Here is a 17,455-nt window from a genome sequence, read left to right as displayed (position 1 = left end):
ATGATCTCTGCAAGACAAGAGTCAGCTCCCCTTAATACTAAGTCAGAAAAGAAAAAAGACTCCTGAGGATTCTCCACCCTACTACATAGTGGACAGGTCCAGAGGGTTGTAGTTCCCTGCAGTAGCTTCTTGTCTACAAACATCACACCAACGTCATTTGTCGTTTCTTGGTAATTTTCGTGTCCTACCCGTGGATATTCCCGTTAGAATTTGCAGTTGGTCTCAGCAACCCATGCTTGTCGTGGGAGGCGAGTTTGGTCAGGCTCACTGATTTGGCTGACGCTGAACATGGTATCCCAAGTCGATAGATCGATTCTCATGCTGTTCATCATTGAATTGTCTGGTCCAGACTCGGTTATTTACAGATGGCCTCTAGAACTCTGGAATATTGCTCAGTGTGGCATTAAACAACAACCAAACCAAATCAATCAATATCAAAAACATACTCAGCACTCCATGGATTTGTTGGTATTATAATAAACTATATAATTTCTCATATTATAAATCTAATTGTAATACAATAATGTATTACGATGAGAGATATCCATGAATTTTTGTTGTTGTTTCAGACATAATGCTGAGAACACTCCTTGTTTTGCTGACAGTAAAACTGAGCCAAGGAAATGAACAGATTTGTGACTTGCATTTTGAGCGGCAAAATGGAAGTCTGTTTGCTGATTGTTCTAGACGAAAACTTCTGCAGGTTCCAGACTACCTTCCGGAAAATATAACAGCCTTGGATATCAGTGAAAATGATCTGACAGTTCTTAAAAATAACGCATTTGACAAGTTTGGAAATCTCATCTACCTTAATATCAACATGAACCCATTGTCAAAGTTGGAACCAGAGGCTTTCAGGGGCCTGTTTAATCTCACCAAACTTCTCCTTGCTCGGAACAAATTACAATCCAGTCGTAGCTGTTTCCCTAACAACGTGTTTCGTGACCTTGTGAGTTTGCAAACTCTAAATCTTGAAAAGACTGGGATGGATTCATATCCGGATTGGGTGTTTCCTCCTCTCGTCAAGCTCCGCAGTCTGTTTATCGACTCAGTTCCTGATCCTGTGTTTGGTCCAGGATTCTCCAAACTAGCAAGTCTGAAATTACTCCAGATGGACTCAAGGTTTATGTATGGAGGAGGATGTTCCATAGAAAAATTGAAAAATGAAACATTTCAGAGTTTAAATGAAACAAAGCTTGAGGTCTTGGTTTTAAATCACTGTAGCAACTTACATTATTGTGAGCCAGGCGTTTTAGAGCCACTAATGTCTCTAACCGAGTTGGAACTAACTCACAATCAAATAGGAAACCACAACGCTTTACATCTTCTCTATCCCTTCGTAAATCGGAACATGAGAAAAATTTGGTTTAATGGGACATTCAAGTACGAAGTGCAACATGAAAAAGAACTTGTTGATAGAGCCCTAACTAAAGAAAGTACGCGTTATCTGAACAAAATATGTGTCACTGAAGTATCTGTGAGAGAAAACCGCTTATACTTGGTCGAATTGGCATCAATCTACAAAGATCCGTTTGAAAGTTGTTTGAAAGTTCTTGATGCGTCTGAAAACTATTTTGCTGGGGATCTTGGAGTACTACTTTTCATTGCCAGATTATCCAACCTTGAATATCTCGATTGCAGCCTGCAGAGAATAGACGGTGACTTTCCAAGGAAACGAAGTTTTGAAACATTAAGTGAAAACAATATAGTAAGTGTCACATTGCCTCCTAAACTTAGATATTTCGGCATAACTGATATATCGGGAGCTACACACACCGTCCAAGAAATTGTATTCCTAAACACCCACAATCTTGAAACTGTCCTGCTAGCTTCTAACTCGTTATTTGGTTTAACTCGCTTGAGGGGTTTGGAAAATGTTAGCAACGTTGATTTATCAGGGAACAAATTTGATAGTGAGTTTAATTTTCACTCATTTGAAAACGCAACACACTTATCATTGCGAAATTGCAAGTTACAGTTTTCCCCTTCATCTTTCACGAACAATAATGTATTCAGTCCTCTGAAATCTGTACGGTATTTGGATGTTTCATTGAATGAACTCACTGATATACCTCTTAGTCCAATTTCAAATACAATCATTCATCTAAATCTATCTCACAATGAGTTTGACACCATTCCCATTGAAACCATTGATTATCCACATCTTATCCTTATAGACATGTCCTTCAATCTGATTGGACAGTTGGATAAAGCCACAAGGGCCAACCTCGATTTGTCATTTGAAAAGAACAACCTGAAACTTATTCTCAAAGGGAACACATTTTCGTGTAGTTGTGAAAATCTGGACTTCACTCTTTGGTTGGTGGATACACCTGTCATTTACGAGACTGACAGGAACTTCCCTTGCATTCTGGATAATGGCACAATGACAGGGACTGTTGATGTGGCCAAGCATCATGAAAGACTGTTTCGCTACTGTACAGGGAAAATGATGCTTAGTATCACAGTTACAATCATGGTTGTAATGTTTACTTCAATTATTGTAGTATACGTAGTCTCCAATAATCCAGTGCGATATCGTAATGCTTTGCTGAAACTCTTTGGATTGGGCATCCAATATTTAACACCCAAAGATTTTGATTTCACCTTGTATATCGGATATTTTGATGCTGATATTCCACTTGTCTATCAGAAACTGCGACATGCATTAGAACTGTGTAACCACCCTGTGCGTCTGTTTCTGAAGGATCGGGATGTTCTTCCAGGTGTTCCTATTGCCGACGGTATTATTTGCGGTATCACGTACAGCTGGAAGTCTGTTCTGGTGATTTCTGATGACTTTCTTCAAGATCTTTCACAGTGGTCACAATTTACCATTGATGCAGCCCTTTACTCTGTAACGGATTTGATTCCTAACCGGATCATTGTGCTTCTTGTTGGCCCGGTTCAGGTGGAGGACCTGCCTGAGCGTCTACTGAACGTGGTGGAAGAGGATTGCATATTAAGTGTAGAGGATTACCAGGGTGACGAAGACTGTAATCTGTGGAAGGATTTGAGAAAAACTGCTGGAGTGTAAAGTAAGACACAGTAATGACAAAAGCAAGAGTGTTCTAATAATTCCAGAAGCATTCAGGAAACAAGAGTTGAAAACTAAATGCATCATGACAAAGAATGTTATGGATTTACAACTTCTTTAATATAGACAACACGACCTGGGCTACTCATTTCCCGTTTCGTTAGGTGAATGACAGAATAATTATGATTTCGAGCAAAATATATAGTATGTACAGAAAGCCAGTGAGATGGTATTACAGACTGAAATTACAGAGGTTAATGAGATTAAGTGATAAGGAATGGATTGAGACGTACCGTGCCCCATGAGATGAAGTGGTATGTTTATTCGATGTTTTACAGAGTGTTAAAACAATGAAAATGATTCGATATACATGATAGGATTGATTTGAAGACTTTTATGTGAATAGTGACAGGAAAACACATATATGAAAACACACATCAGTGGATGTATTGTGATTAAGGGGAACACGGGAAAAAAGCTTGTACAATGATAGCTTATCATTCTGTGCACCGCGCATTCGGTAGGAAACCACCCTGATCCCTGTTAATGAAAAACACATCAAAATATTAAAGACGTTGTAAATCCATGATACCATTCGTCGTCATGTTACCTTCCAACTTCAAAAATGCCTTTCAAGCATCTGGACTAAATGCATCATCCCAGAAATATACAAGTCGCGCACCCATAACCTACTATCACTGTCATGTCTTTATATCTACGTGTATATATCCGAGTTTGCACCAGCATTTCCTAACAGTACGTGCGCAATCGTATGTTTTCAGATGGTAAAGTATTTTTGCAAACAACACGGACCGTGAGGATCCGGGTTAGACTTCAGCAACCCAGGTTTGTTGTAAGAGGCAACTAACGGCATCGAGTGGTCAGACTCGCTGTCCATACATTTTCCTCCTGTTTGTCTTTTACGCCAATCATTTTCTGCGGTTAAAAATCTATATATATATGTAAAAAACTTCAACAATTACTTAAGTTATGTTTAGTGTTGTACATGAAACAGGAACGCATTGTTAAACTAGAGGTCTAAATGTGTTAATTGCATTTGATTTAGTAATTGAAAGAATTTTCTTCGTTCCTCACAGACGATGTCATGTTTAGTGTTCCAAGAAATGGCCATTCTAAAAGTGTCTGTCAATTGTTGTCAGTCTGGAACTAGGTAAATCAAAATGTGTGACTAAGCCACTTTGATAATTTTCAGAAATATTCATTTTCTTTTCACTATAACAAGCCAACATTTTTTACTTTGCTTACAGTAACCCACCTCTTAGAAACTTTTTGTTTCCCATATCTAATCTTTATCAGCTATAGATGTACATGTGTATAACAATGTTCCTGTGTGTTGGTTTGCGGTTCTTTGTTTTCATGCACAAAGTGCACGTCATTTCGCTGAGTATATTTTCCATGTTCATTGTCATGAAAATAATCCTTTGCAGTAGTTTATTCTGATTGAAGTGCCCTGTCATATTATCATTTATCAGATGCATGTTACATTTTTGTTTTTTAAAGAATACGTAACAACCATATTCATTATTATAACATCTTTTTGCATAAAGCACAAAAAAATCAATGAAACAATGAAAAATGAATAAATCTTGGAATATCTGTCACCAAACATATTGCAATGTTATCATTTAGGTTCATGGGTCTCAGTGTCTGTTATGCAAAACGCCTGTACTATGAACTGTAACATGCGGTGCCTTATATCACACACACACACGCACGCACGCACGCACACGCGCATATCTATGAATGCCGGTTTGGGGAATATCTCAGCAATATGGAAGGTGATGAAACACTGTTCATTTGAAAGATTCAGAGGTCGATTGAGGCTAAATATTGTTTGGGGCTAATTCTTTTATTTACAATTTACTTGAATAGTAATTAGAAAGTATCTGCTTCTCAGTATAGAGTTTGGAGGTTACGGTGATATGTGTTCCTTTTGTCACCATTTTGAGTGTGGTGACACGAAAACTTGTTACTTTTACATGAAGGTAAGATAAAATCGGATTTTTTTTTTATCTTATACAGGCGGTGAGGTAGCTGAGTGGCCGAAGCGTTCGGTTGTTACACTGGGGACTGTGGTTCGATTCCCATATCTCCATATCTCCGTACGATGCTCCATATCTGATGTCCCCCGACGCGACATTGCTTAGAAATGGCTAAACCGAGTGTAGTAACAAATTTAGTTACCGGACAGCCAGATTCCTCTTTTACACTACACTCAGATGATAGCCTTCAATTACCCGTTCTCAGATTACACCAATTACATCTTCGTTATTCTTAGTATCAACCACTGGGTTCCGTGTCTTTATTCTGACAATAGGGCTAGAAATAACCGCGTAACGTAATACATTGCACAGCTAGTGATATAGGCACCGTTGTAATGCGATTTGTAGGAGTTCGGAGTTCCAGCTGTTGTTGTTGTCTTGTTTTAGCCTCTTCAGTATGACTGAAGCTGACATAACTTTACGTAAACACATTTACATTGCAATAACTTAATACTACTATATTTATTGTTAGAAACGCGGAAGTCTATATACATCGTATGTATATTTTTGTCAGAGTTACTTCAGGTTTGTGAATTCACGCCAGTGTATTTTTCACACCATTAGCTTCTTTACTTCATTCCAGTGTTATAGTGACGTAATGTAGGAATGACGTCACACTTGAAGGAGATCTTCGCTGACAAAATGTTTACATAATTTGACAGTTGTGGTTTTCTGAGATTATGAAAAGAGCATGTTTCTTACGTAAAGGTCAATGGACAGTGAAATAAAGTTTAATACAGTATTTGCAGCCCTGGCATGTTGGTTTTCCGAATCACCGTCCGAGCTGGAGCCAGATTTAAGATGTAGGATACTGGATGCTTTGTGCATCACGAAATCAAGCATTGTCTTCATCCGCTTCAACAATTACAGTTTCAATCTCCAAATATATGTATCTTAATCGACTACTCGAGTACATGTTATTAACAATCAAGGTTTGGTGTCAGTCATATTTATAACGTCGTCTTGACGTAGATGAGTTCTTCGGAATATTAGACGTTAGATATTAGAATGGTTTCATTTCTTATTTCAGTTAACTATGTCTAAACAAATAAACATAAACTAAACATGACTAAGCCTTCCCGCGTACCGCCCACGGACAGAACTACAATGGTCTTACATTAAGGCTATTATTGCTAGTCGAAGCACCCAAGACATGTCAACCGAGTTCATACAGAGAGTGAAGCAAAGGTAATATAATATCGGTCCCCACAAATCCCTACTTACATACAACCTACTCCCATGTTTGTCATGGACTAGCGTACTGTGGACATTGAGTGCGATTGTCAAGCCTCTATATACCGTTTGTCAAAACCCTATTTACAAGGAAAAGTATTGTCCTCAGTGTAACTGATGTTTCACTGGAGGCCTGTCATGCAATCTGCAGCCGAGTGACAGTGCACAACGATGCCTGGCCTTGACGTCACGTCTTGGTACTCAGTAAATCCTCTGATTACAGTTTCATTGTCCATTACTTGTAGGCAGTCATTCATAAATGCAATTGTACAGCTCCAAACTGTATCACTGGAAATATTGATATCAAGGTTGGGTGTTCCGCACACGAGCTGTCCTCCTTTGTGAATCTCTCGATTGACGGTTGGTGTTATTTAAGTGTACTTTTTGTGTTTACTGATTTCCTTACGTTTAGTTCGGGCAGCAGTCGGAACTGGTAACTAAGAGAATACTAGGATACTGCTTTTCCAGTCTCATGAAAACGTAAACGTAAATTAGAAGTACGTGTACTAAGCATGCATATTGTCGCAAACTGACCCTCAGATGGCCTTACAAGAGGTGCCGATGATGGGCACTGATGTGAAGTAATGCCTTGTGTGGAATGGGATGCGAAGGATTTGGGATGCAGATTGAGGGATGCAGAGTGTTGTGTGTGGAATTTTGGATGTAGTTTTGGGGGTGATGGGTGTGAGATGCGGAGTGAAATGTGAGGCGTCCAAGATAGGGGAAGTGAGATATTGGATGCGGGAGCCCAAATGTTTGGTGCAGGTTGTGTCTGTCTTGGACGCCACTGTCGAATGGAGTTAGGGGGTGGGGAGAACGAATGCGGTCGATGTAGAAGACAAGAGTGAGTGAGTGAGTGAGTGAGTTTAGTTTTACGCCTTTTTTTACCAATATTCCAGCAATATCTTTGCGGGGGACGCCAGAAATGGATTTCACACATTGTACCTATATGGGGAATCGAACCCGAGTGGTTGGTGTGACCAGCGAACGCTTCAACCACTAGGTTACACAACCGTCACTCTACGTACAAGACGCATGGTGCAGGATACCGGGCGTAGGATGTTGGATGTGGTGTGTGGAATGAGATATTTTGGATTATGTATTGGGAATGTGATGTGATAAATGGATGCTGAGAACAAGACTTCACTACTGCACATAGTTGAGATACATACAACTGAACAAATATGCAACTCTATTACTTCACTAATAAGAGACTGTAACAACGATATTGTCTTCACTCCCTGTCCTTCCACTCTAATAATACTTAACAGGCACAACCAAATACAGATTACAACTTAACTCTCATCATCAGGGCGCCCAAGTACATGCTTTGATTACACTTTATCAGTCATAATTATTATCGGAAACCAATAAAAAGCTATGTCGCTACTCACGATAACAATGCAGACCCTTCTCGGCAATATTCTTTAATCAAAGAGCGTCAGCAAGTCACTTTCAATACCTCGACACAAATATTTTCGTATTTTCCTCACTCGCATTGTATTTTCTCCAAAGCCGTACTATTGATCAACCGTGTTTACCAAGCCTTATCCGAGCTCAATCCCCCAAACATATCGCTTTTACTTCAATCCAAAGATCATGGGGTTCATTTATTCTGGACCTATCAGATGTGATAGTTTATCTAATCCCTCTCAGCTGCTTTCCACCCGAGCCAGTCCGTCACAGACAACAGGGGTGCTACTTACCCTCCCCGTGTGTCTCTTGTTGACATTCCCCTCCTGGGTTGTTGGGGACATCTGACCCACACTGCTGTTTGATTTTTAAAGCTTTCAAATTTAGGAGCCTCTGGCTGGATTATCCTGCCACCCCATGAGAGTGTCTCACTGCTGGTGTTATATATGACCTTTGTTTTGAAGTTGTTTTTGTACCCGTAGATCTAACTGTGACTCCATTCATTTTTGAACGTCGTTAAGGGAACATTGTATTGTTTCTTGTGCTTGGTACTTGGCGGTTTGACGTTCTTTCGTGGATTTATAGTTGACGCCAAATATATGCGTTTACAACATTTATATCTCACGATCAACTGGGAGGATGATTGAATGGATATTCGAATACATATTCTGTTGTCTGGATTATCATTTGTTCGTTTAAAGAAGAAATTCTATTCGAGGGATTTACACTTTCTACAAGTCTAACTATCTGTACCGGTGATTTACACTGAAGGCAGCAATGGAACCTAAACGTCCAAACCCACCACCTGGACCGTCGAGTTCTGGTGGGAGGTTCCTCCAGGGAGTTTGGATGAGCAAATGCGAGGGAGGACGCATTGAACGTCTCACAAAGTGGTCTGAGGGACAGAAGGAACAGAGGTTAGGAAATCTCGATAAGCAGGAACACAGCAGAATGGTAAAGATGAACTTGATGAAGCTGGAAGTGCGCGATGAACTCACAGCTTTGAGGAAGAGTAGACGAACACCCACGTTGGTCCCAACGTCTCCCACACACGAGACAGCACCTCCTAACATTTACCGGCGACAGGGTAGAACTCGAGAAACATCTAAAAGTTCTTCACGAAATCATGCAAGGAGTCAGGAGGTTGATTTTCAAAATCTGGGAAAGAAACACCTTCATGGTGCCAAACACTTAGATGGGTCTCTGTCTCCCAAGGGTTCTCGAAGTATTAATGGAGAGACTTGTGGCGGTGTTATAACATCAGGTACAGTGTTGGATGCACAGCTGACCAAACTGTCCCTAGCTGCTAAACCAGATGTACACGAGGGCGAATCTCACACGAAAGGTCATGAAAATGACCTTAGTTACTCTGGGAATGACATTAATGGCATTCAGCATGATCCACTGTCACCTCTTCCGTCAAAGGATCCTGAAACAAATTCAGTGCCGAGATCTAAATTTGTCAGGAAAATAGGTAGAGTGGAGCTAGACAAAGAGACTGTGAGGAGTTTGATTGCAAAGAGTGGACAGGACGGACTGATATGATGATAATATTGATAGCAGGATCAGTAGACTGGTGCGCTACTGAGGGGAGACAGTTTGGGTCACTTTCAGGAACACTTTCAGTTTGACGTTAGTATGTGTATATGTATCTGTCATGTTGTTACGTCCTTCATCATGTTGATAGTATTATCTCCCGTTATCCACGAAGGATCCGGTAAGTGTTAATGTATATCTGTTCGTTATATGTGTTTACACCACACATAATGTGTTTCTAAGAGTACTCAAAACTGGGTATTCTTTTCACTGATATTTTGTATATGATTCGGGTGGACGTTTCTGCCAGTGGTATGAAGTCCCTAAGATTCACCATTAGTTCAGTACCATGTTTACGAATGCCGAGTGACCTACAGTGTTTGGTACGATTTGTCTCCTAATTTGTTGTAAAACACATCTATTTCCCAAACGTTGTTAGGTATAAGCAGAAACATTTTGAGTTTCTACGTCGCCGATATGTAGTAAAAAATAAATGTGCAGTAAACTTGGACAAAGTACTGTGACTGTGTGTCCCAGTCCGCCCAACTGTGAAATGGGTACCTCGTTAGGATAAGAATACCACAACAAAAATCGGTGCGCGTAATGGCAGCAAGAGTCGTATACTCCCCAGGGAGTTGAGACTGACATCCAATGATCGAAGGAACCATATACCAGCGCCTTGAGCAAGCACTAGGTGCATGGATATGTGCGCTATATAACTATCCTGTATTTATAAAAAAGTAATAGTAATAACCCTAGTGGCTGTTTCGTTCTATCGGTCACTTGATAGCCTTGGCTTTTGAGTGGCAAACAGGCGCGTAGCAAATCAGTTTTTGCGTGTAAGCCCGACATGTTGCAAAGTTTTATACTTAGATAGTATTGAGGGCCTGCTCAACTTTAATAGATAAAATCTATAATGGCCGCTGGGAAAAGGATGACACTGCAAGGCTGGAGATACCCGGTAGGACGGGCAGGGGTTAAAAAATCCCATCGCCCAACGCCCGGTACAAGTCGGTTTTCATTTCGGGCAAACATATAATTGTATCTTAGAGTCCGTGGGTTACTAGATAATTTCTGTTTGCGGTTTCAAACAGCAAATAAACTTGTGTTTCATTTCATATCTGCTCAAAATGTAGCTATTAAATTTAACTGTGACAATAAAGTAGCGTTATCTTTCTTTACAATTTATCCTTTCTCCATAAATAATCCACTAAACACTAACATCAAATATCATGTTGATTTTATCTTTCATAATTACGTCATCATTATTATGTCATAAAAATCAGGGCAAGTGGAAAATTACTGTGACTTTAAGAAAGTGTCTTGTCTTGCGGCAAGTGGCTTCGAAAAAGGTTTTGACACTCCTGCAGCTGGGCAGGGTATGCTTTCCCTCTTCGCGAACACCTGGTGACATCACTAATTTTCAGGTGTTCATTCACATAATTTCCACAGATACTTTTCCCTTTACACCACACGTAATTAGCTTCTGAAGAGAGTCACGTTCTTTCATCAACGACGTTCTATATAATATTCATCTTGTCGAGGTAGAGAGGACACGTACATATCGTTGCACCATTATAACGCACAACAAACGCGTATATAAGCCGATATTATTAGTAATGTTATAATTTGGATTTGTTCAAGCACATTTTGACAATGTTTATATGTTTTCACAATCAATGCTACAATACAGTATCAAACCTCAGGAAAAGAATTTTGGATCTAGTCGAATGGCGGAAACGTAATTGTTTCACCAATATACTTCCCAACGAAAGTTTAAACTCACTAACACACTCACAATGTTGATTGTATATACTATTCACCCTTTGTCAAGGGTCAGATCATTGATTCAACAGAAAACTGTGATGTGGAGTCAATCTCAGCATGGATCCACGTTTTCAGTATGCCACTACATCTCGTGGATTCCCCAGCCGCTATTGACAGGTGTTGTGAACTCATCAATGACCCATACCATGATCTGCAAAATGGTTCGTTGGGGCCACGAGAACCATGTCTATGGCTGCTTATGTACCAAGTGATTTTTTTCCAAATGATGTGTGGCCATATAATTATTTATCCAGTTTTGAATGGATACAATTTCAAAACCTTATGCATATTAATTGCACGAGGATCATTGACCAAATTGCTGAAAAGCACATGCAGATATCATGCATGTGAACAGCTGCGGGTGTAAAATCTTGTGAAGAATTCGCCAATTTTCACTTAGTTTTTGAGTTCTTGAACTCATGACAAAAATCTTTTCAACGGTACGAATGTGTTTTACAATACATAGGTTCATGTGTAAACAGTGCCTTTATACAGTATTAGAACATTTTGAAAAGAATAGTTTAGAACAGTTGCCTGAAGTAAGTGGCTAGTTTTACACTACTGAGTGTAAACCTTTGATGGAAAGTATATATTGTGAACCGGTGAGTGTCGGGCCGGTAACCCTTGTCTGTCTGTCCTGGCCCGTATTACTGAGGGTGTAGATTAAGCATGAATCTCTACCCAATATCGCACTCAATGTCTCCGCGGTGTAGCTGAACGTCTTACACCAACATGACATTTATATGACTATCATTACGTCTTTATATATATCATAAATATTGCGGCAGTGCCAACAAATTCAGTGGACGCGACCCAGACACTTTATATACCGTTGCGTGGAAAACGGGTACTTGTCGAATAAATGTGTAGTCAAATGCTTCATCTTGTTCAGCTTTCTTCAAGCCTATTGCAAAATGAAAAATGAAAATATATCGTAATGATACTGATAGTGGTTGCTGAAAATATCAAATGTGCATATTTATAACACTCTAGGTTCACTCAGTAAAACAGTTTCAAAGCGTTATGGTATTATCACTATCTCTGTGTCACCGTACTCACGACTCCCAGCTCTCGGGGAAGTAAAGAGAGTGAATGTTCTTTGACGGCGCAGTCCACGTTGGGTTTGCGGATGGTTCCCCCAACGTTGGGTTGATAAATTGATAAATATACAACCCATCACGAGTTTAGACTCACTTAAAACACTCACTATATGTTATGAATATGCAATAATCACACGATACCTCTGGGACAGTCATATCACTGTGTGTCCGCCATCAAGTTTCTAATTGTACTGATTTCGTGCTATATTTAATTATAATATTAAGTATTCATCTTTCAGAACGGTCAGTGTGGTTATTGCCTCCCTCTTCAAAGACAAAATGTTTGACACGTAAATCAGTTTCAACAACATATTATGGTCTGTATGGCCCCGTTTGATAACACCGCCTGTATCAGTATTATATGCTTTCGATATCGGCCCGGTGGCGAAACGATTGGTCAAACAGAACTTCTGTTAGATACGGATTCGGACATGTATGACTTTGTCCCCCTATTTATGAACGTGTGTGTGTGCGTGCGTGCGTGCGTGCGTGCGTGATATATCACTTCCCCACTAGCGTGGGGGAACCATCCGCAAACCTTATGAAGATGCTTAATAGCATGTACAAATATTGATATTGTGAATATAAACAGCAGCGTTTGGGCGTAATTTTTTGGCTGCGTTTTATCATTTATTGAACTCCTAACAACGGTCTTTGTCAATGACACGAATGAATTTGTTTAACAATACACCAGTTCATGTGTAAAACAGTAACTTCAAACTGTTGAGAACATTCGGCAAAAAATAGTTTAGAACAGATGACTTGAGTGAGTGAGTTTAGTTTTACGCTGCACTCAGCAATATTCAAGCCATATGGCGGCGGTCTGTAAATAATCGAGTCTGGACCAGACAATCCAATGATCAACAACATGAGCATCGATCTGCGCCATTGGGAACCGATGACATGTGTCAACCAAGTCAGCGAGCCTGACCACCCGATCCCATTAGTCGCCTCTTACGACAAGCATAGTCGCCCTTTATGGCAAGCATGGGTTGCTGAAGGTCTGTTCTACCCTGGAACCTTCACGGGTCGATGACTGAAGAGAGTGGCTACATGTACACTATTAGTCTAGACTTTCGATGGGTGGTATACTAAAACAAAGCTCTACAATAAGCACATTCAAAATCTGAGTAACAACCGCGACTAACATCACCATACCCATTGATTGCAGTTTGTCTGTCTGGCTGGCTCTGTCTCTGTGCAATTTCAGACTGAAATATGATTTTTAAACGTTTGACGTGTAATACTTGTATCAGATATACATGAACCAAGCAACGACCGATTGGTGTGCATATACAACACCAGAAAAACAACCCGCAATGCTCCTGGATGTCTTGGCATATGATGTATGTGATTGGTGTTGGAAAATCTGGTCCCTACTCGAACGGTCAGATACGTAACAGGTTGTGGGATAAATACCGATCTCACATTTGGTTGCCGGCAGTGTCTGCATACTTGTCCTAAGGAGGTATTAATAAAGTATTCCTATATATCCCTGGAATATATGCTAGTGAGATACCTACAGAGTGTGTGACTTTGGTATTGAAGTTGCAACCAAGGGGGTAGAGCGTATTTGCTTCTCGCCTAAGACTCATGTTCGATTCCAAATATGGGCTCCACATGTAAAAGCACGCCGTTTTACAACTCATGATTACTCAATCCGGTCGTGAGATGTAATGGAAAAAATCGGAAATATGTGAAGGAAGGTAAATTTTCAAGAGGATGTAAAGTGGACACAAGAGTCATGTGCTTAGTAGTGCACAAGAACTTCCAGCTTCTTACAGGTACACTCCTTTGATCTCCTGTTCGGCTGAACAAATGAACAGTTTTATGTAAACCCTTCAGAACAACTGCTAAATTGACCTTGTTCTAGACATGTGTTGTATGTGATGTTACTATGGTAACTAGAGCAACAGGTAATCTGATGGCACATACGTATGCTGAATGTATAATGAATAAAACCACATAGCTAACTTTGCTCCCTGTGTGGGTAGTACAATGAACAGGTATTTCGAGTATTTGCTCGATAAAAACTGTTATCAGAGCGTAATAAACAACAATATTGCCCCCGTAAGCTGTGTTACGGGTAAGAGTCATACAAATGTTTGTTCTGCTATATGTGTTACTGCATTCCACAATTGACTAGATGCAGAACGAAGTTGAAGTGCTGTGGAGAAGTGGTATGTTGTGCTGTGCGTGAAGCGGGAGACCCAGTCTAACTTCCTTATGACACTGTATGGTGAGAAGGGCAGAAAATACCACGTGACAGCCACCCGACTGTCATTAACAGTGAACTGCATGACACATAAATAGCCCATTGTCAAACAGTTCGTGCTGGGGACCTGACGGTGGGCGTGCTGCTCAGGGATCTAAGCAGATTACGGATTAGAGTCGGACAATGAGTAATATTTTACTCTTCAAATGATTAACACAATGAAAGCACAGGGCACAACAGCACAAATACACCGGTTAATGGAAAAGGTATTTTTACATACAATCATAAGATTTATAACCACACTTCAGACAGACATGTTTATGTCGATACACAATTGCTAAGATGAAAAGTGTGAACTTACATGAGTCGGTGAATTTAGTTTTACGCCGCACTCAGCAATATTCCAGCAATATGGCGGCGGTCCGTAAATAATAGTGGTTGGACCAGACAATCCACTGATCAACAGTTCTACATAATTGGGATACGATGACTTGTGTCAACTAAGTGAGCAAGTCTAACCACCCGATCCCATTAGTCGTCGCTTACAAGCGTGGGTCACAAAAGACCAATTCTAACTCTCTTCACGGGTGTGTACTTCAAATGATGACTACAATCACATCCGTAACCACACGGAAAATACACACTATTTTGCCATTTAACATTAGAAACATCACTATGTTTATAAAGACATTCATCTGGGATAAACGTCCAATCCATCATTCTAACGTTACTCTATACAGCGACATAAACTGAGATATTGCAAAACATGCAAATTGTTAATCCTACTAGTGAACAGATTTTCTAACTTACATATTATATATATGGCCAGGGGATCTAATTGTTCAGCTGAAAGGGAAAGACAGACTAACATGTTGAGATGTTTTGAATTTATTAATATTTTTGTGTTGTTTTTTCTACTGGCATCACACCACAGGCGAGTGGTGTGATTGTTGTCATAACTTAATGTATATGTCAGACAACTGACAAGTTGTGTGACTGGTTTTTCAACTGAATGTCTATATTCCACCATACACCAATTGGGTGACTTGTGTCTTACCTGAGTATGCTCCCAGTTTCATTGGGACAGGTTGGTTTTGTTTTAAAAGGAATATTTGAAAACAAATTCAGAATACATACTGTCATCATAGATGATTCTTTGTCTTCCACAGCAACTTAAATTACATTTCCACTCCTTAAGGTCATGGAATATCAATATAACAAAACATGATCAGGTCTCATTGTGATATAATGTACTTTTTATTGTAAATATACTGAATATGTATATGATAAATATGGTTTTAACACCTCCTTCGAAGAGATAGAGTTATAACAATGAGTCTATATATAGCACCAACAGTAAATCTGTCAAGACTGACCTTGTAATATTCTGTTACCCTGCTGACAACCTTGCAGCACATTTCACATACCATTCAACACTTTCTCCACAGGTTAATTATTTCCACAATACTATTCCAAACAAGTGCCCTTACTGCATCATCTTGAAACCCACATTACCTTTCACATCCTTGACGATAATTTTCTACTGGAAGTTCCTATTAGTATGTGTAAACACATAATGCATACACTGCAAGTTTCAGACAGCCAATATAAGTATTACAAAATAAATATGTAATGAGATTCTAAAAGGAACAAAGTGCTGGTCGAGGATGCTCACTAACAGATCTGATTCCTCTGGACATATTTTCCCACAAAAAAGGTTTACACAATATTACCAGGGACTATAGAAACTTGATGGTCAAACCCAAGAAAAGCAAGTGCGATATTTCCTTAGGTGCAGTAGATGCCTTTTTCACACAAAACCAAAAACTGTGTGTAACTGTCCCCATTCTCTATATAGTTCTCTATATATCTGGGTCTCACCAACACTAATCTTGGGTTACATTTCACTGGTTCTCATAATTTCAAATTACCAACTTAATTTGCTTCACTACCCCGTTTTAATGAACCTAACCAAATACACCATACAAACCAACAAAACCAGTGTTTGGATTAACGTCATGGTGTCCCAATGGCTATGACAGAGTTTGCAAGATTGAAAGGATGTCCATAATTTTGAAAAACATATTTTATGCATATAATTCATATATGCAATGGCAAATTTCTGCATGGTGTCAGCTGTCAAAGCTGACAATTCTGTATGAAACACACTCCATGGTAGACGGGGGCGGATACACCTTTTTGAGAATTGGGTGGGTGGGTGTGTACACTATGGAGAAATGGCTGGGTGGACACTTCATTTTCACCCGAGTTTCAATGGTCATATAACAAAATTTCAGCATCCCTTGCATTCCTAGTCTGGAACCGCCTGTGGTAGATATTGTTTGTCCTGTATCCCTGGTGGCGAGTTATCATGTCTGCTGTGCATCTTTGTGGTTGTCCTTTGTACTTGGCAGTGTGTCATGTACATCTTTGGTGGGAGACATTGATGTGTGATTGATGCCACTGTTTGTCCTGCATCTTTGGTTTGTCCTGCATCTTTGGTAGTTACATCTCATGAACATCACTATGTGAGTCCTGCATCCTTGGCCATCTTGAAGAAGATACTGTTTGGTTGCTGCAGCAGATTCTCTGGAGTGTCATACTCTGCTATACAACCTTGTTCCAGCACCAGAATCCTGTAAAGATGTACAGGATATCAAGAGGTTCATTACTTAAAATGTTTGAACGTATCTACAACCAAGTGACATCTTCCAAGATGACCTTACATTAGTTTAGTATCATGGCAAGAGAAACACATATAAGAAAATATGCTCACCTGTCATAGTCCATGACTGTGTTGAGTCTGTGGGCGATGGTCATCACGGTGCAGTCCTTAAACTCTGTCCTGATGGTCTGCTGGATCAGGTCGTCCGTTTCCATGTCAACGGCTGCTGTAGCTTCATCCAGGACCAGAATCTTGGTGTTCCTCAGTAATGTTCTTGCCAGACATACTAGCTGTCTCTGTCCAACACTGGAAACGCAATACTGATAGTGGTAAATATACCACATAAAAGAGTGCTCTTCTCCACTA

At 39.9% G+C, this 17,455-nt stretch overlaps 2 protein-coding genes across 3 annotated transcripts in view; one reads left to right on the top strand and one right to left on the bottom strand.

Moving 5' to 3' along the window:
• The first annotated feature begins 574 nt into the window (after positions 1-574).
• Positions 575-3,037, top strand: LOC137287532 (toll-like receptor 4). Its single transcript, XM_067819883.1, has one exon. It carries the CDS (start codon positions 575-577, stop codon positions 3,035-3,037), a length of 2,463 nt encoding a protein of 820 aa, XP_067675984.1.
• A 12,622-nt stretch (positions 3,038-15,659) lies between these two features.
• Positions 15,660-17,455, bottom strand: part of LOC137288120 (multidrug resistance-associated protein 1-like) — a 41,566-nt gene continuing 39,770 nt past the window's right edge. For both annotated transcript variants that reach the window (XM_067820516.1, XM_067820517.1), the window contains 2 exons: positions 17,201-17,395; positions 15,660-17,060 (listed from right to left, as the gene is read on the bottom strand). In XM_067820516.1, the coding sequence (XP_067676617.1) occupies positions 16,949-17,060; positions 17,201-17,395 (307 nt within the window). In that variant the 3' untranslated portion in view covers positions 15,660-16,948. The remainder of the gene's footprint in view (positions 17,061-17,200; positions 17,396-17,455) is intronic.

The sequence above is a fragment of the Haliotis asinina genome, chromosome 6 (genome assembly GCF_037392515.1).
Source record: "Haliotis asinina isolate JCU_RB_2024 chromosome 6, JCU_Hal_asi_v2, whole genome shotgun sequence".
Lineage (NCBI taxonomy): Eukaryota > Metazoa > Mollusca > Gastropoda > Lepetellida > Haliotidae > Haliotis > Haliotis asinina.
This window is presented reverse-complemented; position numbering and strand designations above follow the sequence as displayed.

Bases quoted from the DNA above. Each gene is read 5' to 3' on its own strand.
- LOC137287532 (XM_067819883.1), top strand. From the start codon at position 575: ATGCTGAGAACACTCCTTGTTTTGCTGACAGTAAAACTGAGCCAAGGA.